Source organism: Branchiostoma lanceolatum, chromosome 7, assembly GCF_035083965.1.
Source record: "Branchiostoma lanceolatum isolate klBraLanc5 chromosome 7, klBraLanc5.hap2, whole genome shotgun sequence".
NCBI classification, from domain to species: Eukaryota; Metazoa; Chordata; class Leptocardii; order Amphioxiformes; family Branchiostomatidae; genus Branchiostoma; species Branchiostoma lanceolatum.
Window position 1 is genome coordinate 18,026,879 of NC_089728.1, and position 26,555 is coordinate 18,053,433.

The 26,555-nt window shown below is 41.6% G+C and overlaps 2 protein-coding genes across 2 annotated transcripts; one reads left to right on the forward strand and one right to left on the reverse strand.

Annotated features, from left to right (window-relative positions):
• Positions 1-1,162: 1,162 nt before the first annotated feature.
• Positions 1,163-11,667, forward strand: LOC136438005 (zinc metalloproteinase nas-14-like). The gene is made up of 9 exons (XM_066432628.1): positions 1,163-1,845; positions 2,358-2,444; positions 6,894-7,013; positions 7,574-7,726; positions 8,309-8,432; positions 8,957-9,132; positions 9,741-9,873; positions 10,418-10,506; positions 10,647-11,667. Exons 1-9 carry the CDS (start codon positions 1,263-1,265, stop codon positions 11,156-11,158), a joined length of 1,977 nt encoding a protein of 658 aa, XP_066288725.1. The 5' UTR covers positions 1,163-1,262; the 3' UTR covers positions 11,159-11,667.
• Positions 11,668-16,364: 4,697 nt separating this feature from the next.
• LOC136438006 (organic cation transporter protein-like) lies at positions 16,365-24,260 on the reverse strand. The gene is made up of 12 exons (XM_066432630.1): positions 23,875-24,260; positions 22,715-22,987; positions 22,173-22,276; positions 21,215-21,369; positions 20,525-20,693; positions 19,936-20,086; positions 19,690-19,763; positions 18,885-19,028; positions 18,571-18,656; positions 18,072-18,180; positions 17,514-17,723; positions 16,365-16,664 (listed from the first exon to the last, which is right to left on the reverse strand). The coding sequence occupies exons 1-12, from the start codon at positions 24,100-24,102 to the stop codon at positions 16,502-16,504; spliced, it is 1,866 nt and encodes a 621-aa protein (XP_066288727.1). The 5' UTR covers positions 24,103-24,260; the 3' UTR covers positions 16,365-16,501.
• Positions 24,261-26,555: the final 2,295 nt, after the last annotated feature.

The following is a 26,555-nucleotide window of genomic DNA, read 5'->3' on the forward strand; positions in this document are numbered from 1 at the left end:
GACGCTGACTGAGAATGAGTCGAGTATTTTCTTCTCCTTTCCCAGTAGACTTTGATAATTACCTGAAAAGTTTTGTGTAACGCACACCTTGTAACGTACGGTGTATGACGCAAACTTTATGAATCAGAATGATCGAACGAAGCGTCATAACGGCGTGTGCCTTCTTGGACGGACCATGTGTTAAGAAACGTGATAGCGTTGTTGACGTACGGTGCCCAGTGTTCGCGTGACGTCTTAAACTACTCAGAGTCACTCTGTAAGCGGTTAAGACTCTGAAACCTCCTTGGTGAATACAAGAACAACTTCTTGGAAAACGCGACAAATCCTCGAGAAATCGCTCGATTACTTGGCAGTGAAGGCAAACAAACAATGTCTGTAGGCTATTTGTAGTTGCTAAACTTAATAAGATACGTGTTAGTGTACATAGGAGGACATGAAGGGGGTTGGAGCTCAAACTATTTTTAAAAAAGACAGTTCAACTTCATAACAGTTCGTATTGTGCAGATAGATTGATTCCAACTTGTATAAGATAAATCTGTTGTAAAAAAATCCATCTCAATATAACAGACACAAATGTCTTAACCTGGCATCCAGTCTATATTGTCGTTAGACCGGGCTATCTTCGGCCAAGCTTTATTCGGGGCGGACGGAGCTCTCTGCCGCCTGGGTTATCTTTGGCACCCGGTGGTTCTTTCGCAGTAGGAGTATTGGCCACGAAGATATATCGTGGTTGGCATACCGCGTATAAAACTACTACCGGGTATCAAAGATTACACCGGCGGCGGAAAGCCCCTTCTGCCCCGATGGCCCCCGAAGAAAGCCCGGTCACATCACGGAAACTGTATGTCAGGTTACAAATAGGTTACAAATGTAGTTTCATTCAGTGAAGAAAAAAGTGTGTCAGTCCGCCCTCTAGAGCTAACGTCAAAGACACAAAATGACGAATCCGATGTGACGTGTTAAGCTTTGTTTACCACCTTCTCTCTCTAATCAACAACGTGTTATCGGGCATTGTTTCCCAGAAGCCCCAGTGATTCAATCACGCCTTATCACAAAACGGTTCAAGATGTTTACCTAACTGTCGCCCTATGACGACCCCTATTGTGTTACGACCGACTTATGTGGACAGACGTAGGCCTACGTCACTGGCGCCCTGGATTGGCGTGTATAAAGTTCGCCTCGCGTGTTCGCTTGGCTCAGAAGTTCTGCAGAAAGACTTAAAGTCTGCGCCACTGTTAGCACTTCAATCCAGCATACCAACCATGCGTTTAACAGTTGTATTTCTTGTCGGCCTCTTTGCCGTGAGCTTGGCGGCACCGGTGGCGGAGGATCCCGCCCCCGAAGAGGAAGAGGATCGGTCCGAGGAATCAGAAAGCTTTGAGATGGAAATGCTTGACCCTCCCGAACCCCCAGAGCCGGAGGATGGAGAGGAGTACGCGGAGGACCCCGTGATGTCTCCCGGCGACTCCGAGATGTACGAGCCGCCACCTCCACCACCCGAAGACGACTGGGAAGAAGAAGAAGATGAAGAAGAAGAAAGCTGGAAAGAAGAATGGGGCTTAGAAGAAGACGAAGGAGAAGAAAGCTGGCAAGAAGAATGGGGCGCAGAAGAAAACTCTGAGGAAACCGTATCGTCTGAAGACTCCGAGACGCCAGAATTGACGCCGTCACCTCGAGAAGAAGACCAGGAGGAACCTCAGCCCGAGGGAAGGTCCGCAGTGTTTCCTTCGGAGTTGGAGGCGAACGCTACCGAGGAAGATGAAGAAAGCAGCGGGGACAATATACCGCTCCCAATCGGCATAGTCCTGCCACCAGAACCAAGGTCCAACGAAAACTATACCATCGGTAAGCCTCAACATATATTACGATATCAAGTTTTATTCTATACCTCTGTTTTGTACTATGTTTAATAGTTGCTGTACCGTGTACGATTGTAGTGCAATTAAGTTTTTCATCTTCTATACTCTATCAAAGGGGAACACTTAGATACCAGAATAATGAGTAGATCATGTTGAAGGGAATTTTGAGAAATATTTATACATTTCATAGAGATAGAGGAGATAATTTCCCCTTGTTAATAATACGAAACCTTACGTCCATTCGGACATGTTCTAACTATAGTAATACAGTAAAAACCAACATTGACTTTACATGTTATGGTAAATAAACAATTCTTTTCTATTCAGACCACGATCAGACACTAAAAAAACATCGACAGGACTCGCCAGACAGATTAAGGGATCAAGTTTAGATTTGTAATCTGTCGGTGTCTGGGATTACGATTGTTTTATCCGTATAAGAACAAGATTAAGAAGTGTTCATTCACACCTTTTGCCTTTCTTTCTTTCAATTCGCAGACGAGACTCCCCCTGTTGACGGGAACTCCACAGAAGAGGATGGAGAGTCTGTACTGGACAGCATTATTGAGATCAACCAAAACGCAGGTGAGCTTAATCTATCAACTTCAAAGCCCCAGTTACACATAGCTAAACATGGCCCCCTGACCTTCCCCCGACCATGGTTGGGAGTGGTTCGGGAGCTAGGTCGGCTGTGTTTGGCTGGTGTTCGGCGTTGTTTGCTGGTGGCCGGTTGCGCCAGCCGAATGTTTTGAAATGCTGAACATTCGGCTGTGGACAGAAGGTCTGGAATGGGTTGGCTGGTGGTTGGGAGTAAGTCAGTAGTGCTCAGGGTGTGGCTGGGAGTCATATTCGACTCTTAATCTAAAACTGGTTAGACTGCTCCCAACCTACCGTCAACATCAGTTGGTTAGTGGTCGGGAGCCATGTTTGGCTATGTGTGAACTGGGCTATGACTTTAGTAGATAAAAGTACTATTTTGAATATCGCTCGCTCATCAAAAAACCTTCCACCATGTCCCAGAGGTATAGACTTTAACTTATTTTGATGCTTGAAACTATATTATATTACATGCAGTTAACCTGTGGGCCCCTTGTGGAAATTGATAACCTTTTCTAAAATAAAAATAACGTTGAAATGTAATCGCGTAAGAAATGTTGAAACTTCGTAAGTCATGTTTTGTAATATCTCTCTGTTGTTGTTTTCAAACCTCTGGAACCTCTCGTTATTTGACACGTAGCTCTGGGTGAAGCAATAACTGGTTACATAAGTTAACGAACAAGCAGAAAAACAAAAACACAATTTGTGACCTGTGATCATGGGCTAGAACAATATGTGTCAATCATGGGTCCTCAGAAAGTATGAAATGGAATGAAATGGAACGAAATGGAACGAAATGGAGCGAAATGAAACGAAATGGAACGAACTAAAACAACATATGTAACATTATGAAATGAAATGCCAGTAGATAGGGAAATATAAGGAACGTTGTAGATACAGAAGTGAGTGGCAAATAGATAATATAACGAAATGTTATTTCCGTTTCGTATATCCGTATATATCCATTTCGTTCCATTTTGTCCATTTCGTTCCATTTCGCACTCTCTGGGGACCGTTGACGGGTGCTAAATGGGGGCGTATACCACTTATGACAAAGTAATTAGTTTCTGGCAGCTTGACTGTAACCTTTTGAAAAGTTAGACGCCGTACGTGTAAACAACTGATAATGGTTTAGCCCCAATTTATCAAATTTGATATCACCATTCGAAGGCCAGACGTAAAGTCCAACGATGAAACTAGGTTGAGCTATAAACAGCACACTTGTAGAATATGGGGTCAGCACATCTAAATGATAAAATATGTCTAACGCTTGGAACCATTAATTCGACACCTTTACGCCAACGCACCATTTCATGTAAATCAACAAGCGGACTTAAGAGTATTTCGGTAATCATTGACTGTATCGTGTGCGTTGTTTTTGCCGCAATTGCTACATGTGTGTAACTCTTCCAAATCATTGACATATCTCGGAAAAATTACGTCTTCAACATAGGACCCGATATGACGGCGCCTTGCGTAATCTGTTCCAAACGAACCATTAATCCGACAGTATACAACAATGTCGCTGTGAACCGATAATTTCAATAGTCAGAACAACGGTTATTTCCCGATTTATCGGTCAACCAACGGCCACTTACACTAGTTACTATAGGCCCCACATGTCACAGTCGGTACGCCGCCAATGCACTCACGATACTGCGGTCAAAATGAATAGTCCTGAAAAACATCGTCCTGCGGCAGACCCGTTCTTATGTTCCATTGCACTGTCGTGGCTATTATAAACCTTGAGGTCTGATACTTAAGCCTGCTACAGCTATCGAAATGCGAGTAACTAACGTTTGCTTGCACTACTGCCCGGTAAACAAAAATATATGCCAGGCCATCGGCCTGTACCAAGCGAACATCAATGCGGTAGAGGGAGTACGACTCTCGTGTGTCGCTATCGTCTTAGCCGCTGTTGGGATGTATGTTCCGGAAATATGAAAATAACACGTGTCTTTTATAGAAATTGCAAAAACTTTACTTTTGCATTAATTGCTGCCAAAATTCAATTATTTTATAGTATAACCTTCCCATTAGCATGCTAAACCCGTAGTGAGACGGTTGGTATGGTCTTCAATACCTGTTTGCACTAGCTTGCACGTGGCTCCGGACTTTTACATTTGAAAATAGGGGAAAATAGAAAGAGTAGTTAATTTGTTGACGTCGGTTACTATTTCCAATTGCTGATGACCTGTAAACACTTGTTGGACATGTCTATTTAATAATCTAAGACAGGAAAGGGGAAAAATGAATAAATGAATAAATATAAATGATCTGCATCGTCTGCTATTGCTCACGTGATCACCCGTATGATTCGGGGAATATTCAAAATGGCGGTTTCCGAAGACGCGATCGCAAAGCCTCTGGATAATTCGCGCTTTGTTTGGATCAAGGACAAAACTAGAGTTATTTGCTGTTATTGACGGACATATTGTTTATTCCTATTTTGATCGATACAAGTATAGATATGTAATGTGATGATATGAAGAAGAAAATGTCGACATTATGACGGTGTGTTGCCGTTGCTCCCTCTCCCATGATATACGTAACGTTAAAACAAACGGTTAGTAAATTGACGACCTCGTCATTGCAAAGTTTGATCTTCATGAACTTACGACTGTACCTTTTTGACATCAGTACTTAACTCGTATTGGAATGCAATTAATAGTTTTTGCATCAACCTGCTGAATCTTGATTGGCAAGCCAATACTTAAAAGTGTCGAATTAAAAGGGTGTCGAATTAATGGTTCCTAGCGTTATATTTTTTATTATAAAATGACCACTAAATCCGTAGGGTCATAACGGTAAAGTCAATAAGGCCCAAGGGGTCAAGATGCGGTGATGTTTTGATGTTTTGTGGTAATCAAAGGTTGAAGTTGTTTATGATACCTTCGGAAGCTTGTTTTATTCAGCCATTGTTTGTATGGTAGATGGTCAGGGACATGTGTGCCATATATGATAGATAAGATGACCAGAAATGCTGACTGTGGTATAAAATGTCCATTGTCTGACCACTTGTCCCAGAGTACATTGCCCTTTACAAGAAGAAAATTGGTGCAATTTAAAGGTCCCAGTACGTACCTACACTCAATATTGAGTGTTTGCTACACATAGAATACAACACGGGGTATTCCGTATCACCCGAGGTACCAGCCCGACCGCGGGTCGGATCGCCCGACGGCCGTAGGCGCCAGAAGTTGAGGGAGTTTTGTGTCCTCGAACAAGAAACTGTAGCAACATTGATTCCAATCTCCGAATCCGGTATTCGAATTTCCGACGGCCGCGCAACCGGCGTGCTCGAAATGCGTTCGAAATATTCTATGGAAGCCTGTGTGATAACACTCCCGAACCCTATGTGATCCGGATAGTTATCACACGGTCCGGAACACCCGTATCAGGCCCAGGCATGACATAAAACATCGTTCATTGGGCATCGCAATAATGTCTTTACGCAATTACATAGTAGATATTAGACTGGATAAACCGCATAGTACCGTTAAAATTGAGTTGTTAGTAAGGGCTAAACAAACTGTTTTTTTCGACTAGTACTGATCCTAGCCTTATTTTGGCCAACCTCTGGCAAGAAACATGAAATTTGCGATCTGACATCTGAGTGTTGATATATAAAAAAAAAAAGAATTTCTTTTTTCACAAATTAGAGCTTTGATTAGTCGATGTGAAGTGCACATTGTACAATACATATCTGCATAATTACAATATGATGTTGAAAATGCCAGTATCCTCATGTATTTCCTTTTTACTTAACTGTACTTGCATGATTACTTAAACTGTTTGCAAATAGCATAACAAAGCTGAGAATCAGTGCACATTGCTTAGAAGTGGAAAAGGGTCGACACCACAACACACCAGCCACTCAGAGATTGTGTCCCACATGTAATGGAAGTGTTGAAGATGAATTCCACTTTGTGATGAATTGTCCAACTTATAGCAAAGAGAGAGATATGCTTTTACAGACTATTACTACTAAGACAAACTTCACCCTATCTGGTATACAGAGCGATATTTTCTATGTACTGTTGTCATGCCCGACTCCTATATCTATGTACATAGGTCAATTTCTCCATAAATCATTCAAAAAGCGAGACAGAATTACCCATACATGAATATATATTGTAACAAATACAGTGGTTTCGAAAATATTTTGTACTTAGAATTGTAGGATAGATTAGCCTTGTAGAACAGATTGTTGATTTCATGCCATACATTGTACCATGTACGATTGTTGAGCAATAAAGTTCACTTCACTTCACTTCTATAAAAAAAAAAGAAATTGAAAAAGAAGGAAAAACCCTACCGACCGTATTTTTTTCAGGGCCGTAATCAGAAACACTACATTTCATCTAGGCCTAAGCATAATACTACTGCTATACTTAGAATATTTCTTGAAGTTTAAGCCTGTTTGTTCTTCCGTAGGTTTGTTTGATGGCATGCCGGACGGTCGCTCAGTGTGCCCTGAGTTCGAGTGCGATGAGTCCTGTATGTTTGGGTACGAGACTGGGGAAGATGGCTGCCCCATGTGCAGCTGTGTTAAAGGTAAGCCGACATTACAATCTCCTCTCTCACTATACAGTGGTCTCACGTTTTAGATTATGACATCGTTATGAAACCTTGTTACAATTTTTCTTAAAGTGGGTATCTCACGGGACTGCGCCTAAGTGCGCCGAATATTGCGGCAACACTGCGAATTTTTGCCAATTTTCCCTTGCTAACGCATGTGCAGTGTTGCCAAAAGATCTAAAAAAAAACAATGTACAATGATTACATTCATCTAAAAGATATTTGCAGTGAGGCCACCATTTTGCACCTATTTGTGCCATTTGGAATTTTTTGAAATTTTTAAAAATTTCGCAATTCCAGACGACAAATCGTTAATGTTTGGGACCAATTTCTTGCGAACTTTTTCAAAAGTTACCCGCATTAGTAATCACTCAGTTGGCATGTTTGCAATGAGTGAAAGAATAAACGAAAACTTCACGTTTATGCTTGATACAAATACAACCAAAACATCACCTGCTGCTGATGGTGCAATGAAAACATTGCCATTCACTGCAGTGAAATATTCTAATAATGTATATTTTGTCCCATACACACAGATGGCGAAGAGAAGTTGTTTGAAGGTGACATCACCCTGAATACCGACACCAAAGAATACCTCCGGAAAGTGATCGAGCTCGATGGACGTGGTGCCAGCCGGAGGCCGTTGTGGACAGGGCGAGTGGTCCCGTACACCTTCAACAGGGCAGTCGGTACGAACAAACCCGTCTTTATGCCACGAAGGCCCATAATTTCTTTAACAAGCTTTATGAACATTCACAATACATTGTACAGAAAGTGTCGAGTAATACTTGATAATACATAGAAAATCAAACTTACGAAGGCCCATAATGATAACTTTTCGTCGCCACGTGGAAATGGTTTCCGTGGGCAACGAAAAGTGTCAGTGTGGGCCTTCGTACTGCTTCTGTCATTTTCTCAAGTATCGCTGCTATGGTTTGAATGTTAAAATGTTGTACATAAACAGAGCAATTAACGATAAGTGACAGCATCGTTGTCATGCGTTTGAACGTTGTATTTGAAAATCATTTCTTGTAAAATCTGTTATGGGTTCGGTTTAGTCTGGTATTCAAACTCGCTATAGCTGCCGCCTCTCTGCAAATAACGAAAGAAACTCTGCAGCTGTTACATGTTTGGATACCAGGGCTAGGTTTGTTTGGCTTTTTCCGTTTTTGATTCATATCTCCTTGGAAATGGTTATGTCGAGTTTGCTTCACGTCAAAAATATATGCTTCTCATAAGACTAAACATCTTTTTTTCATATTTCCCATCAGCCTATAACACCGCCAAGACCAACGCCATCAATGCCGGTATCCGGGAGTTCCACCGCCAAACTTGTATCCGTTTTGTGCGCAGGACCAACCAGAGAGACTACATCGAGTTCGCCAGTCTTGGAGGGTAAGTTTTGTTTCCTTTTTTTGCGAGGCCTCAGGGGCGGAGACATTTTCATTCAAAAATTGTATTGATCTAATAGGGTCTTGATGGAATTTGACAGCATTAGATCACATGTACTTAAACAAAAAAACAGGTACAAGGAGATTTTCATGATGACACTAGTATTGATGAAAAATGACGTTTGACCCCAAAATCAAAGATGGCGGAAGGTTGTTGTCCATTTCAGATGCTTTCCTAATGTGGGTCGCAACGGCGGAAGACAGCAAGACTTTTGACCTCCAAAATTCAAGATGGCGGAAGGTCATTGATAAAACTTGTCCAATACAGGTACTTTTCTAATGTGGGCCGTAATGACGGAAGACAGCATGACTTTTGACCCTAAGATTCAAGATGGCGGAAGGTCATTGATAAAAGTTGTCCTTTCCAGGTGTTTTTCTAACGTTGGCCGTAACGGCGGAAGACAGCAAGACTCTTGACCCTAAAATTCAAGATGGCGGAAGGTCATTAATAAAAGTTGTCCATTTCAGGTGCTTCTCTAACGTGGGCCGTAACGGCGGCAGACAGCAGGTGTCCATTGGTAACGGCTGTGAGCAGACCGGTACGGTGATCCACGAAATCCTGCACGCGCTCGGCTTCTGGCACGAACAGTCCCGACCAGACAGGGACAACTTCGTCGCCATACAGTGGGCAAACATCCCGCAAAGTAAGTACAATGCCTATAATAAAAGTTTATTGCAAGTTTCTACCTGTAGGCTAATTGCAAGCACATGTAACATGGAGGGGACGGACAGACAACGATGAACAGTATAAAACATGTGACTACTCTAGTCTTACTACTGACACTAAGTTCTAACTTATTGGGTTCGACTTCTTTTTACGAGACAGTGGAAGACGAGTGATCCCATTTTTTGAATTTGTAATGTGTGGGTTTTGTGAAGTTAAGAGGAAAATAGTTTTCTTTCCGTCTGTGAACGTGGAGAAATTAGGAGATGATGGAGATAAGACAACACAATGATTTCATCACGCCCACGAAGTGCATATTGGTCAAATAATATTGCATCGGTAAGTCGCGGGTTCAATCGTCGATTAAAAACCTTAAAATGGTACATACTGCCTTCCCTCTTTTGCAGAAGACATGGTCCTAAAGTTTACATGACAATAGGTACGTCTTATATAAAGCTTGTGGATAACCACGTTTCGGTTCAAAACTAAATAAAAAAAAGCAACGCCAACGGTAGCTACAATTTCAAGAAAAAACGATATGTAATATTTGATTAAAGTTATATACATATTCTTTTATTTATTTTGTAGGTGTGCGCTACAACTTCCAGAAGTTCACTAATCGCGAAGTCAACTCTCTCGGGTCTGCTTACGACCTCGGTTCCGTCATGCACTACGGAAGCTACGCCTTTAGTTTCAACCGTCGTCCTACCATTACAGACAGGTAAGACTTCTCCTTTCCTATGTACATGTATGCACTGAAGTTCATTGTTTTATTTCCTCGATGAAAATGGAGGTATTGGTTTCTGAGTATTTGTCTGGTTGTGTTTGTGTTTCCGGATATTTTCGGGAGCAATAACTCCAGAACCTATCCGTGAATTGTGATGGTATTTGGTATGTGGGATGGTCTTGGAAGGCAAAGATCAACATTGATTATGCGCCTCCTGGTGGCCTTTCTTGGTACTGCTGCAGAACTTTTCGCATCTTTGTTCGTGGCAAACAGCATTTGATGCTATGAAGAAGTGGTGTAGTTTTGGGCCCCTAGCTGGTTGTTTTGGAACTGCAGCAGCGGCTAATTTTGAAAGCGTAGTACATATACAATTTTATTCTTAAATCGACACTACATCTAGCTGTCCAATACGTATATTTGCATTGTAATAATTTGCCATTACATGCAACTAAATACTAAGGGTGACTCTTTTTTTTCCTGATGCATGAAGAATGTTAACGTTTTGAGTTACTGATCGATCTTTGTTTTCTCCTTGCAGGTCCGGCAGACCAATCCGTACCCAGAGAAGAGGTTTCAGCAGTTCCGACTTGGCCCAGCTGGCGTCGCTTTACAAATGTAGCAACACAGGTCAGTAGAAAAACACATTATCTTGATCGGTTTACGACTCCTACATCGTTGCAGCCTGACGTATTTGTACCTGTTATTTGTCGGCCCTTTCAATTTTCCGGTGTACAAATAACTTCCAATTGACATCTTGATCATTATAGGTGGTGGCGGTGGAGGTACCGGAACCGGCGGTGGCGGTGGTGGTACCGGAACCGGAAACGGAAACTGCGCCGACCGGAACAACAACTGCGACTCCTGGTCCCGCCGAGGTTTCTGCGCATCCAGTCAGTACCGTCAGTACATGACTACCAACTGTCGCAAGGCCTGCAACCTCTGCTCCGGAACCGGTACCGGTGGCGGTGGTACCGGAACTGGAGGCGGCGGTACCGGAACCGGAGGTGGCTCCTGCAGAGACAACAGCAACAACTGCCGCTCCTGGGCCAACCTGAGGTACTGCACTTCCGGATCATACGTCCAGTACATGCGCACTAACTGCCGCAGGAGCTGTCAGCTGTGCAGCGGCGGTACCGGTACCGGTACCCGTCCTAACCCGACCAACAACAACTGCCGTGACAACAGCCCCCACTGTGGGTACTGGCAGCGCACCGGAGAGTGCACCAAAAACCCCACCTACATGAGAAAGTCCTGCCGTAAGAGTTGCGGAGTGTGTTAAAAATACGTGCGATTGCCATTACGGAGCACCATTCTTTTGCACAATGTATAACCAAATTCTTGCATTGAATGGACACTATGATGCTGCTAAAATTATGTCTGTTGTTGTGAAAAATATTGATGATGACGATAACAGTATCGTCAAAATTTGTTAGAATATCCATGTTTGCCAGAATATCAAATATCATCTTCTCTTAATCATATCCACGGGATTGATGGGTACTATAAAATTCTCTATCATCATCTTTAGATCATGCATCCAAACGTAGCTTATGGTCATATCATATGATACCTTACCATAAAATCAAACTGAAGTATTTGTGATTGAAGTTTATAGATGAATCTATGGTTTATCATTACCAAAATATCCTGAATCTCTAAGACTCACTTTGTAATAAAACAGCCATTGCGTTATAGATTGCATGAGGAGCCTATTATGATATTGATTGCACAAGCCATCTTAGTCAAACAGATGAACAAGAGAATAAAGGAAAATACTGTAAAAATTCATGCTATGTCTCTTTAATGCTTTGAGCAATATGTACGTAGGGAGTGACTAGTTCCTCTTGGTTTTAGGTCGCGCAATCTAAGTCCATTAGATTATGATATAATTGGATTGCGGGATTGCGCCGCCGGCTGAATTTCTGGGGATTTTAAAAAGGAAGATCTCTACGAATAGCTCTTCCCATGGTACATTGCGCTGTATTCTCGCGCATGCGCTCACGACCTTTCTACAAAGGCTATGGTGGGACGTAACATAAATCAATATGATCAATAACTTCACGATACTGATAATAACATGAAAGAGTTACGGATAGCATCAACCGTTACTATTGAAATAAGATAAAAGTGAAGTCATAGATAGATATCACAAAAATGTTAAGCACAGCCATACATGTACCGTCCAAACACATCCCTTAACCAAATAAAGAAATACAGCACAGATTATAAGTAGCCTGACTAAATCGCGCTCCTAGCGGCCGGCCCAATGGATACCGGGGTGGGGGTCATTAACCTCCACCCGAGAGCTTGTGTAAACACAGTACAGGCTAACATTACAAATAAGGACTCTTTTGGTTTGGTTTGGTTTCGTTTATGCAAATTTCATTTGCCTGCTTGCTTCTCATCCGCCTACAATCAAATTGGACTGTTCCAACAATTCTACAATTGGATTTGTTTGCTGCTATAAAACTGATCACTGAATTCGAAGGGCTTTCAAATGATATGTAAATCGTGGCAAAATTGGTACTTGCCAAAGCTATTTAATCAAGACCATTTAATCAAGACCATTGAAGACCCCAAATTCCATCTAATCCAATCATCTTCACGGTCCAGATGTCGACCAAACGAAAATACAGATTTATTCAACGTAATTATAAGCTATAGAAAATATGATACATGGCATAAGATGAAGCCTAGCAACCGAACCCACGTAGTGAGTAACGTCATTGTGTCATTGTCCTAGAAACTGTGCTCCAAAACTGTTTTCGCCTTTCAAGGGAGCAACGTTTACATTTGCGGTAGTGATAGTGGCGTGATACTAAAGATATCCATTGCAGTAAAACCCTTACTTAGTTAAACAACCCCCAAAACGAGTCAACGTGAACTAGAGATATGAATATCTCAAACGATTCCTCCACGACCAGCGAGGGAGCTCCGATGGCATTGCCAGCGGAACCTGCCGTCATCATCACCGTAGCCGTGCTATCCATCGTTGGGAACCTTCTCGTCGTAGTAGTAACTACCAGACGAAAGACATTTCCCACCACCAGTCGACTCTTCGTCTTCTCCTTGGCCTGGTCGGACCTGCTGCTCGGATCAACCTTCCCGTTTCTGGTTGCGCCTGCCCAAGCTGGACACTGGGTGTACTCCAACACTGCTGTCCAGGCCATCGCAGTCATACAGTACTCTTGTTTGGTGATAAGACTACCCTCTCTTGCAGGTATATATATATTTTTTTAGATACGTGTACTTTGATTTGCTGTATTCGTCTTGATGGTTGAAGAGTGTTGACTTTACCTTCTTGAATAATAATTTTGCTGTAGCTTTCCATCAACTTTTACTAATAATGGGTCTGTCTTTTTCCCGGAATACCCCGGAATACCCCGGAATATCCATTAAGGAGGGTAAATTCTACCGGAATACACTATGCTTTGATGAGTAAACATCACAGGTTGCTGTATTTTTGCATAAAATGATATATTTATGGCCCATGGAACAAGAAATCACCAGAAATTACTAATGGCGGTGTTTGTTTTCATTGCGGATTACAATGTTTGTTTAGCAGGGTCAGAGAGAAATACACAAAAAAGGAGGTGAAATGTCGGAAATGCAGTCTTAAAATTTGTTCAGCTCAGACATAACTGTAATATGCAACAAGAATCACGGTGAGGACAGTGCTGGATCTCTAACCAAAAAGGAAAATCCCATCCACGGGCTATGCCCGCCGATAGATATATCCTGAAATGTTTCCCCTCCAACCAAATTGAAACAGAGACTTGCAAAATATATTCGTCTCGAAATTTACATCAGAAACAGTGATACATGACTGTGAATGGCTCTCGGCTATTTTACTTTATCTGACATAGGCATATTCCATATGGCCACATCGAAATAAGGGGCCAAAGGGCGAACGCAGAAAGCACTTTGATGTGTCAATTGTGGCTTTATTACAAACGCATACCGAATGCCTAATTCAAACAATACGCGTGACTGATGAAATATGTGACGTTGTTAGATGGGAGAAATCCTACCAAGCAAACATTGTAACCCGCGATGAAAACAGACATGGCGACTGGCGGAGGCGCCAACGCCGATCGCCATTAGTAATTTCTAGTGATTTCCATGGGCCATAAAATAAGATAAATATATCATTTCATGCCAAAATACAGCAACCTGTGGTGTTTCCTCATCAAAGCAAAGTGTATTCCGGCAGAATTTACCCTCCTTAATAGGTATTCCGGTGTATTCTGGTGTATTCCAGGGTATTCCGATAAAAAGGTAGACCGCTAATAATTTGTGACATGGGTGTATAGTATTTGATCCTAGCTAGCAATCCGTGTTTTTGTGTGATGCCAGCACATTCTAGATAGGATTATGTGCTCAAAGTTACAGCCTAAAGTGGATTTCCATTGTGTTTCGTTATGATCTTTTTTTTGTATTTGTGTACAGAATGGGTTTTCGCCATTGTACTACAATGTTTTGTTTGATAATATGTACATTCTTCAGATTTTACTACCTGAAGAGGTTATGCCGCATGACAAGACATCGATTTTAATTATGACATTCTTCTCGTTACCAGGTCTGAACCTGGACCGACTTAACGCTCTGTTGAACGGTGGGGAAGGAATGTCCTTCAAGAAGGCACTTTCCTTCCTTACCGTAACTTGGGTTGGCATATTTGCCTGGTTTGTTTTCTCTACAATCTACGGGGTTACGGCAGTTTACGACCCAATCATTGCCCGACCAGACTTTGACCTCGGTTCGCACATATGGTTTAGTGCCGTGTCTTTTGGGATTGTATTTTTATCTCTTGCTGTTACAATATACTGCGTCGTACGGATTTTAAGAACGTTGTGCACTCAACAGCAGCCACCAATCGCACAGGTTCCAACAATCGTCGTCATTGACGTGAATGGGGTTAATCATCAGAACACAGCAGCCGCAAACTACCACAGCAATCGTTCTTATGCTAAGATTGTTATACTTTTAACCCTGGTTCATACGGTTACTCCACTTCCAGCCTTCATTGCTTTTGTCGTGCGCCAGTCGGGTTACGTCATGCCAACGTATCTATTCTGGTCGAACTGGGTGGCGTTGTTCGCCACCTTTCTGGACGTTGTCGTGTACAGCGTGTGTCAACAGTCCTTTTATACAGCCATAGTTGAGATAGCGATGTCAATAGCCACTGTTTTGTACATGGTATGCTGTCGGAAGAACCGTGTGAACGTGGACCTTAGCTTGTCAATCAGAGCCTTTGAATAAGCCCATTCGTTGATTTGAGTACGCATGTGCAGTGTCAAAGGTGAAGGCCCCTGGCTTGTAGAAAGTTCTGTTTCGACTATTGTCTAGATTTGCATAACAACGCCCAGACGGATTTTGTTTACGTCTCAGGGGCCTTCACCTTTGACACACAACATGCGTACTCGAATCCACGAATATGCTTATAAGCCCCTTCGCACTTCCGAGTACGTATGAGCGGCGATAGGAATTGTGGGTATTGGGTCAAAGGTGAAGACCCCTGCCTTGTTAACAGTTCTCGTCTTGACCGTTGTCTCGATTCGGATAACAAAGTCAAGACGTTATTTGTTTATGTCTCAAGGGCCTTCACCTTTGACATGTTATCCACAATTCCTGTCGCCGAGCATGCGCACTCGGACGTGTGAACGAGCTTATATATTGTCCTGATCAGAGCTGTACTGTGAGAAATGATTGTATCTTAACCAAAATGAACGCAAAGCTTGTCTTCTGTAAAATCGACAGTGAAATTCCTAAACTTTTAAATTGCGATCTTGTAACACGGCATTTGGCTGTTCGTACTATGTACAATGTATACAACAACTATTAAATGCATATCTTGCTATAACCTATAAAGTTTGGTGTAAGGTATCTTTCGGTTTAAAGATACATATTTGTATGTGTATTCTAAGCTTTATTATTCATTTATCATGATATGTCAAAGGAGCCTAAGATATACATTGTTTTCAATAAAGATGTGCACCGTAAAGGTACTGTAATAATCGACAGAAATGATTTCAAGGAGAGCTTTTGAATGTTTATTGTTTATTGCACAGCTAAGTGTTATCATAAATCAACTTTGAGAATATACCAATCTCTTAACCCATGTTTTAGCGAACGCCTCTTTCTACTTGATTAACTAATATCACAGTGATATTCATGATTGAAAGGAAAATTGTGCATTTTGCTTCGTATCGGTTTTGAAATAATATGTCAAATGATTTTCCTATTTTTCGGTCACTGCAAAGCCAGCTTTGACACCAGAAAACCGATTACACGTTTTCTAATCTTTTAGAGATATTCATGATCCACAGGAAAACTGTGCATTTTTTCTGTGTTATAATACTATAGAAAATGATTTTTCTCGTTCACTGGAAAGCCAGCTTTGATATAGAAAACAATTGAATTGTTTTTCTCTGCTCGTTTTTAAAAATAAGATTGCAGTAATAAAAGTTTATAGCGAAATCTGTATTAAACATGGTGTGGTCCTTTGGGAGTTCATTAACACTGGAATTGCGAGTGATGAAGAAGTTTGCTAAGCCAATTTTTTCCACCAAAATGTATGAATCTATGACATAAAAGTGCTTATAATAGTTTCAAGATCTGCCTAGCAGTCCTCAGAACACTGTATGGCTGTCTTGTCAGGTAAGACAGACTCAGTGTCTTCTTTCACCGTCTCATCATCATTTCTTAAGTCTGGATTGCTATAAGCTGTTGCTGGTACTTTCTCCTCGTCCGGTACAGGTATATATCCGACGTAGGGGGTACGCCTGCGCCCAAAACAAAACCATTTTGTTATGTTTGTACAATGACATAATATTCATGAAAAGCCATATATGTATTCCCGACTTCCGACAATTTTAGCAAAGGATGAGTATCATAAGCGTAGGTTGATTCAGTTGTACAATTAATTGAAAGTCGAATATGCATATGAAGACACACAGGACCTAGAGATCAGAACTTTCTCTTCCTACCACATTGATACCTTTACTATGATACCCCTCTGCCGAGAAAAAAAAATGAACGCACTTTCCGAAAATCCAAACTAAACGTACTTTCGAAAATCAAAACTCAACGTACGCCAAAAACGTTACTCATTCAAGTAACTGTTTCAAAATTTTATCCAGTTGCTTGAGTAACTATTTTGGTGTATCTTATGACCTGGATGTCCGATCTTCATCAAAACATTAATATACTCAATCTGTACACTTGAAAAAGCTGTCACGGCGAAACCGGTTGTGGTACTAGACTAAATAAAAGTTCTAAACGGGAACTATGCGGCTCCAGAAGTCTTAGGGCCCTGTCACACTTGTGCGTATATTGAAGTGCGCGTGAGTTGCGCAATATCATTTTTTTGGTTTAAGTAAGGTTTGAGGGGAGAAGGTTGTTTTCTACTTTGACTCACCGTTGTGCAGCCTAGTGATCGAACCTGAGAAATCACTTATTCGGCTGCAAACTTAACCTAGACCAAAAGTATGTTAATACGCAACTCATGCGGGCTTGTCTATGCGCATAAGTGTGACAGGGGCTCTACTGAGAGACGACTGCGGTGTGAAAGATGTCGGTTAGCTTGATGAATGAATCCACTCTACTTTATACTTCATCAAAACTCAACCTACTTTCCGAAGTTCTCCCCCTCCTCCAGCGTATCCGGTAAGCGCACCCCGCGTGTCTCGGGCAGCAGCAAGGCGGACAGGCCGGCCAGGATAGACAGGCCGCCGAAGATGAGATAAGGAAGAGGCCCCCACACTTGTTGAGACAACATCACGAAGGGGGAAACGATGCCGCCAACTCTGGACCACATTGAGGACGCCCCGACCCCAACATTTCTGAAATATAAACAAAAGTTAAGTTCTCAAAACGGGAATATTCACTGCAGTACCTTAGAAAATCGACAGGGGGCCCATTATTAAATATGACCTTCCTTTGCCCGACCCCTACATACCATTCAGATATCATAAGCTTCTCAAATCTTCCTGTCCACACACACAAACACACTTAAACACACACAAAAACACAAACACACACATACATGGGGTGACACTTAGGTAAAACATGTCGCTTGCATACGAAAATAGAGATCGAGTAAAAGCAACAATTTACGTACACAAACTAAGGTGCATACACAACATTTTTGGACAACCACTACAATCCTGAGTACTTTATTTATGACGAACCTGACCACAGTTGGGTACAGCTCGGCAGTCCAGACATAGATGACGGAGAAAGCAGCGGTGTTGCCGAACTTGCCGACCATAGGAAGCGCAACGGACAAGGGATGCATATCTGGCATGGTGTACAACATAACAGAACACACATCTTTAACTTGAGCAGGTATCTCACTATCTCACTGGACCCACGGCACGTTGTTGACGTTGCTGTGTCCTAAATTGGATTTATGTTCGCCCCTGACTTTATGATGGGAATATCATGCAAAACGTACAAGTATGACTTAAAAGACAGCAAAACACAAAGCGTAAAAAACTAAGGAGGGCACAAAAAATTGCATTTTTTTTGCAGGAAGTGCTTCCCTGATACTTCTTAATCAAGTCATTTCTGTAGCAGACGCTATAACTGCTTAAATTTCAAGATTACCGTTTTGCTCAAGCCAGTAATGAACTAAGGTGTGTTTTTGTACTTTTGACGTTCACAGACAAAAAAAAACAAATAACTTACATTCAGGTAGAAACGGTGGGGCAAGGTACGGCGTCACGATACAGGCAACTCCGCCGAATAGCATGTAAAACGTAAGAGAGGGGCGCCTGAAAGCATGAAAAAGGGAAAGAAATACGCTGTCAGAACCATGATCAAAATAGATAATTATGTAAAATGCATACATTTGCGAAACATGACTTTTTAAGTTAAGAGAAATATATAATTTGAAACGGAAATTCGACCGTAACCGCTACTAGACCATATTGGAAGTTTTGTGACCTAATCATATGTGACTTAATTAATGTATCAAGTATATCATTAGTTCCAAAGCATACCTTCCAAAGTAGCTCACTGTAAAGATGGAAAAGATCTGTGCTGGAAAGTCCACCAGATTCATGATGAGAAAGTTGAGGTAGTTGTCCCCGCCAAGTTGCTGCGTGTTCAGGGCCAAACCGAACCAAACTACAGTCACTACAAACCTGGAAGGTATACAAAGGAACTCTCATGTTGAATGAATACAATAGATGATGTTGCGTCACATTCTTTGCTTTGTCACAAACTGAGCCCAGGCACGGTTTGTGATAGTGCCCGCGTGTCACAAACCGTGCCTGGGGTAAAAGCACGTTTTGTGACACGCGGGCACCGTCACGAACCGTGCCCAATCGAGCACGGTTCGTGACACACAGGAGGTCTTATCCCATGCTGTACTTTCGGGCGGAGCTTAGTGTTGTGAGGGGGAGGAGTCTGCCCAACGTGTTTTTTTCCTGGAGCCCGCCACTTAAAGATGCTAGAAGACAACGAACGGAAAGTCATAGGAAAAAAGAGCCCAATTAAGGTTATTGCCTTTGCCAAGGAAGTTCTCTTTCCGGTAGCGTTAGCAAATGTTTTGTTATGGTGTTTGTATATAACGGTGTTTGTTGCTGTACAGCACAACTCGAGAAGGTATAGGTAAATTGCGATATTTTGGTATGTAGTCAAGCTTATCGAAGAAATTATAAATTTTGACCCCTGGCGGCGTACCTTGACACTACAGCACAACTTGCTGTTTTTGTATCTCATGTTCTGGACATGGTATGGCCATGATTTTGAGGTTGTAGATTAATTTAAAAAAAAAAACAACATAAAAAGCGGTGGGCTTACCAGTTAAAAAAGATTATGACAGACTTCTTGGCCATATTTGGAGTCCGAACAATATCGAAAATGGTGTACTGCCTCTGTGGGTAAAACAAAAAGACAGTACGTCAAGCATTGCGTAAACATTATATGAATATATAAATTCATCAATGTTAAAGTGTACAAAGCCATATGGCGTAATGAGGAAATGTATATTTTCGTAACAAAAGTATATCAACATGTTTGTAATGAAATTTTAAAAAAAGGCCAGACCTTATCACTTTCGGTGACTTGTTTTTTCCCGGCATGGAAGACCTCGTCTGGTACCGTGACCCCGTTGACCTTTGCAGCGCTACGGATCATGCGCACTACCTCCTCATTCCGACCTTTGGAGAGCTGCCACCTTGGCGATTCGATTCCAAACCTGTATGTTAAGTTGATACAATGCAAATTACGCATAATTTTCAAGCATAGTGGCCACCGGAATTACGTCCCATCTGAAATTACTTATGAAATTATTGAAATTACTTATGCAACCCTCACACCGTGCCCAAGCGGGGCTCCAACCAACGCCCTCTGATTTTAAGAAAATTTGATCAATATGGCGAGGCCACGACGAATCAAATTCCATACTCAGAGGGTAGTTGCAACCCATTGTCTTAGGTTGCCCTTTTTAAGCATAGGCAGACACAAAAAAAGAAGCAAAAACATGACTGGCAAAAGAAAATATGATTTCTCCAAGCAGAGGTTATAGTCGGGGGCTATAGTAGTTTTAACGTCTCCCTCCTTTTGAAAAATCGCGGCTACCAAAAGCCCCCGACCATAACCTATATTTGAAGAATAGAAAATCCGTTCTACTAACCACCATGTAAGCACCAGCACTACGTTGATGAGTGAAATGACGAGTTGCAGTCTGCTCCAGTCCCTGATGAGGTAGGCTATTCCAGTCAGTACTACCCCTCCCATGGAGAAAGACGATTGAATCAGGGTTCCTGTCAGCGTTCTCCTGTTCACACCAACCATTTCTGTCGCTGTTATGAATATAATAATTAATGATAATAAAAGACATTAATGGCTCGAAGGGCTAGGGGCAAGTCGTGAAAGGTATGACTTAACAAACATATAACAAACAAGCACACGGAAAAGTGTAAACAACAATGCACGACTTGAACATAACACATAGTAGATAAGAGTGTTACGCCAAGCTAGTTGAGTACAGCGTTTACTTTGTACTACAGTCAACTTCTTCTCGTTTCATGGTAAGTAAAGAAAGTGCCATTGGCATTATGATAATACTATTATGTATCTTATCAATCTCATAATTACATTTATATTTCATGCATCGTTTTAGATATCGTTTTGTCTCTTGTCATATAGATATGTCAGTTGTAATTCTAAATTACAGAGGTGATGTTTGATAGTAGCTACTGCTAGAGTGCATGTGTCCTGTGTATTCTTCTATTTGATTAATAAAAAAGGTATTGAGTATCGCAATCTTAAGATTATCTTTAATCATGGATTCTTCAAGGAAGATCATAAGGAAGTGACTTACCGACCACAAAAGCCGGGAGAAAGACGCCCATGGCAGTGAAGCCCACTAGAAGGCGGAGGACTACAAACACTTCGTAGTTCGGCGCGAAGGCGGTTGCCACGCCGAAACCAAGTTGTACAAGTACCGCCAGATACATGGTCTTCTTTCTTCCGATACTGCGAAGGGTATGCGCCAAAAATAGTTACTCAAGCAACTGGATAAAATGTTGAAACAGTTAGACGTTTCAGACAGCATCCAAAGACAACGGATGCTGTCTGAAACGTCTGACTGTTTCAAAATTTTATCCAGTTGCTTGAGTAACTATTTTTGGCGTATCTTACTACCTGGATGTCTAACCTTCATCAACGTGCGAAGGGTATGATATGTTGAGATATGTACGGGTTGCGTACTTGAAATAATACTGCCGATCTTTAAACCGCCCTTATCTTCTAAAGAAATCAAGTTTATCCTTAAAGATTAGCCTGTGTTTACACATTCAATCTCTCGCTGGCGGAGGTTAATGACCCCATTTCCAGGGGATGGTAACCGTCAGTCCGGTCGCTAGGAGCGTGATTTAGGCAGCTTAATCAAGGATCACTCGAGTAAAATACAGGGGAAATAGACGATTAGATCTAATGTCGATAATAAGAGGATATGTCACTGAAGCTGCGGCACGTTGGCGACCTCGCTGCGGCACGTTGGCGACCTCGCTGCGACTGAACTTTTTGACAAAGCGCTCAATAAATTTCATCGATAAAAACGACTCATTTTACGCTTCGTGTGTCTTGTTGCCTTTCAGTATTACTAGTAAGTTTCGGATGATACCCATTATAAAGTCAAGGGTAACACAAATCAAATTTAGGTTACAGCGAGTTTGCCGACGTGCCGCAATCCAGTGAGATACCCACTTAATCTAATAAATAAGAAAGATGGCCACAAAACTAATTTACTGTCAGATGCTGTGATTGGTCGTACTTACCTGTCTGATAACTGTCCGAACACGATCGAGCCAATCAGAACTCCGACCATGAATAGAGATTGTGCCAGGTTGTTCAGGGGCTCATCTTCACACACTAAGTTAAACTGTAGGGTTGAAAAAAATCGATTTGTGTATGAATGATAGAAAGCATAAGAAAGAAATTAATATAACGATCATTTGCTATCTCTTCTCCATATCCTTAACCAGTTTCCATATCCAGTGAAATAATGAAGATTACAAGTTATCCATACACCAAAAATCATGAAGATCCTTCTTGAATTATCTTGTTCCAAAATGTCCGACAAAAATACGCCTGCAGTTCCGAAAAAACCCGCAAGAGGGTTGATATTTGCACCACTTATTTCCAAGCCCATTAGCTACATGCAATTCAACATCGTGACCATAACAAGTTGAGATATGAAACACCTAAACTGCGACCGGATGTTCCGATGCAGTACCACAGAAAGCCGATAGGAGGCCCAGAACACTACATTACCTTCTTGGCGAAGGTACAAGTACAAGAAATAAGGACACAAACCCACCTCCATGTAGACGCTACTGTTGTATACTTGCCGATCGTACCACCACCCCTTATCGCAGTCCAGGACTGTCCTGTTCCCTTCACTGTTTCGTTCAAACGGGCAGCTCAGATTTCCTAACTCGTATCTGTTGACTTTGTACCGCTTGCATTCGCTAGGTGTCTCTGTGTTTGTCTCCTTGTCTGTCACCCAAGGGAGAGAGTAGTTGAGACCGCAGAAGTCGTTTGGGGCTAGCCCTGCCTCTGCAAGTTCGGGAACCGCACAGTGGTGGGATACCTGGAAGAAATATCTTAAATTTACTTCTCATCAGTTAGTTGCATATGAATAATTATACAACAGATGGCAACTTGTACAGCAATATTCTAAGAAACTATAGTCTACAGTCCTAGAGACTTAATGCATTGTAAAGTCTTAAGGGTAATCCCTAGTATAGTCTAGGCACTTTCTTAATGCACTAGTACTGTGTGCTGTTTGCAGACAATACAATGATTGTCCCGTATGGCTATACATGTGTCTCCCGGTTTGGAGCCAAATTTCGGTTCCGTCAGATATTTGTACTGTGGTGTAGTGCATTGGGCAGCTGTGCCTGAGGTAAATATTTCACAGGGGCAGAAATTTGGCTTGACACGGGTCACAGATAAAAGAGGGCCTGCATGGCCATGGGGGGTCCCGACAACGGTCTACGCTAAATTCGGAGGGCCGGCTACGTAATACGCTAAATTCAGAAAAGCCTCCCTACGCTCTACGCTAAATTATGGAGTGGTCGGCAACGGTCTACGTAAAATTAAACCGGCCGATTACGCTCTACGTAAAAGGGGCACGCAGGCCCTCATAAAAGAGCACATGTCTCGAATGATAAATTACTTATATTGCAACATTGCACCGAAAAGTATGTACAGAGTGATATTGCACGTTCCCTTTTAACTCGTAACAAAATGAAAACTTATAAAATTGCAATCTGAGATTATACCCAAGGTCCCTACAGGGATGTGGGTCACATTTCATTAATATTTCAATGTAAATATTTTGACGGTGGCGGACTTTGACACTTACGTCACTCCTTTCATGTGACCGGCATGTGACTCGGTCTGTAAAACATACAAATTATACAATGTAGAACTCCTTGGTAAAAACTATGCTACTATAAGATAGCTTATAATTACCTGGGCTCCTAAGAACACCGTAGCCAACATGTGGATCCCCACAGGAATACACATCAACAAAAGTAGACTAAATTTTAACTTCTGGTAGGTCCCGAACGATCCAATGTAGCCGAGCGCCGCATCGTAGTCCACCATTTTGTTTGAGCCTGGAAGCAGCGGCTTACGTTCACCGACTTGATCGTCCCTGTCCATTCTGCCGTTCTTAACGATGCCGTTTAAGGAAGACATTGGTTGTACGTCACCTGGTCAGCAGGCAGATGCTGCAACTGAGCACGAAAGACTGTATGGAGCAAACAATGAGCTCTTAAAGCTCCTTGGAACAAGCGCGACTGTCATTGTTTTGTTCAGGCGACGCCATTTTTTTTCCCGGTGGATGTGGTGACCTAGAAAAGGATGTGGTGACCTAGAAAAACCGGGTTACCTGGTTGACCCGGTAGCGTATCTGATCATTAGGCCATGTTTATTTGATTATACGGATGACATCCTCTGGGAACCTCAAAATTGATGCGAGCGTGCGAATAAAAAATAAGTCTGCAAAAAAAAATTGCCTACATTATCTACGTGGTCAGGAAGGTTGAACAAATGACTAAACACACAAAGTATGATATACCGAAGTATATATTCTTCTGTTTTGTCAAAACATTCTTAACGTTGGAAATGACTTTATGACATTAGTCTAGCTTTCCAATATTTTTTCTACAACTTATGACATATATCTGATCAGTTTGCAGTTACTTTGAATGATTTATAGTATGGTGGAAAACTTCTTTATTTTTGAAATCGGACGAAAATTGATGCGGATGTTATCCATATAATCAAATCAACATGGCCATACCGACATGGATAATGGAGGAATAGTTTTTGGCCTGTCTGTCTATCTGTACGTGTCTGTCAGTTTGTGTGTGTGACTGTGTTTCCAGATTTTGCAGTCAGCATAAGGCCACAGCAAGTAAATTTTATGGATGACATCCTCCGCAGACTCCAAAATTAATGAGATAGGGCGAAAAAAAACAAGGCGGGCCAAAAAAAGATTCCTATATTTTCAAATTTTGATATCATAAGTCTTGTTAAACAAGAATTGAGGCGACGAAATGTGATATCATGACCAACAGGTCTTTTATTCCTGTACACCAATGAGGTTTCATATATAATATAAAACCTCCTTGATTTAATGTCAACATGTCCTTGTAGATGTGTATACATCTCAATAGACTAACTACGTGTACAACAAATGCAGAAAAGAGCTTGTTGTACCATCATCTGAAGCAACTACACTGGGTATTCATATGCGATGAAACACCTTGTGTATACAGCTCAATTAACTAGAACCCCCCCCCCCCCCAATTATTTATATAATGTCCTTGCTAGAACAAATGTAGAAAACAGCTTATCATTATTATTATTATACCATCATGGGCAGGAACTACACTGGGTATTCATATGCAATGAAACACCTTAGACTGTCAACGTTTACGCCATATTTGCCAATTTTTGGCATGTTGACCACCGGAGGGCAATGAAATTTATTGTTTTTCATTTCGAAATCAGGCGAAAATTAATGAGCGCGCTGATGTCATCCATAAAATTACTTGTTGTGGCCTAAAGCAATAAAACTGTTCGGTTTGAATCTAAGCTTTATTTCCATAACAAGGACGTTGAAACGCGTAATTTCTACCGATATTAGTCTCTAAGACTCAATCTTGGAGACTAGCATACATCGTAGTTCGCTTCGCTTAAATTTATGGATGACATCAGCGCGCATTGATTTTCGCCTGATTTTGAAAAAAAAAGCAGAATTTTTTTGCCCTTCGGCAATGGTCAGTATACCGAAAATGGGGCAATATGTCCCAAACGTCCGCCAATTCCAACGCAGAAACGTTCTAGATGCCGTGAAAAGGCATTTGTACATGTAGGAATGGTGAAAAATCCGTACCAACGTGATGTACAATTATTACCTTCGCCGAGAAGGTTATGCAGAGGGTAGCGTTTGTTTGTAAAGACCAGCATAACTCGAGAAGGCTTGGATGGATTGTCTTGATATTTGGTAGGTGGGTAGGTCTTGATGAGACTAGGAAATGATTCGATTTTGGGTCCCCTAGCAGCTTGTTACGGTATTGCAGCGGAACTTCCTGTTTCGATATCTCGTGTTCTGGACAAGGTATGGAAATGATTTTTGAGTGGTAGATAGCTCTTTGGACAGAGAGTAAGTGGTATGGGTTTCGGCCCCATAGCGGCTTTTTTGGAACTGCAGGAGCAGGTTTTGGTTCAGACTTTGAAAGGGAATAACTCAAGAAGGGCTTGATGGATGGTTATGATTTTTGGTAAGTAGATAGCTTGAGTGATGATGTACATGATTAGCTACTTATTATGCAAATCAGTATCTAATTTGCATAATTAATGAGGAAAGTTTATACATCCGCCAAATTCCATGATATGACTCTCAAACATGTGACATATGTAACTGGTATGTAGATGGCTTACGTGATGCTTTGTATGATCGGACGATAATTATGCAAATCAGATTCTAATTTGCATTATTAATGAGGCAATTTTAAAAACCCGCTGTGTTCCATGATATGACTATTGAAATATGTGACATTTGCTATTGAGGATTTTTGATACATAGAAAATATGCAAATGTAGGCCAAATTTGCATAGTTAATGACAAACTACTATAATTC

Coding starts and splice junctions, on each gene's coding strand:
- LOC136438005 (XM_066432628.1), top strand. CDS start 1,263: ATGCGTTTAACAGTTGTATTTCTTGTCGGCCTCTTTGCCGTGAGCTTG. Junction 9,874..10,417: donor CGTCCTACCATTACAGACAG/GTAAGACTTCTC, acceptor TTCTCCTTGCAG/GTCCGGCAGACCAATCCGTA. Junction 10,507..10,646: donor TTACAAATGTAGCAACACAG/GTCAGTAGAAAA, acceptor TGATCATTATAG/GTGGTGGCGGTGGAGGTACC.
- LOC136438006 (XM_066432630.1), bottom strand. CDS start 24,102: ATGTCTTCCTTAAACGGCATCGTTAAGAACGGCAGAATGGACAGGGAC. Junction 22,277..22,714: donor ACAGTAGCGTCTACATGGAG/GTGGGTTTGTGT, acceptor TCAACCCTACAG/TTTAACTTAGTGTGTGAAGA. Junction 17,724..18,071: donor CTGTACCCAACTGTGGTCAG/GTTCGTCATAAA, acceptor TTTATATTTCAG/AAATGTTGGGGTCGGGGCGT.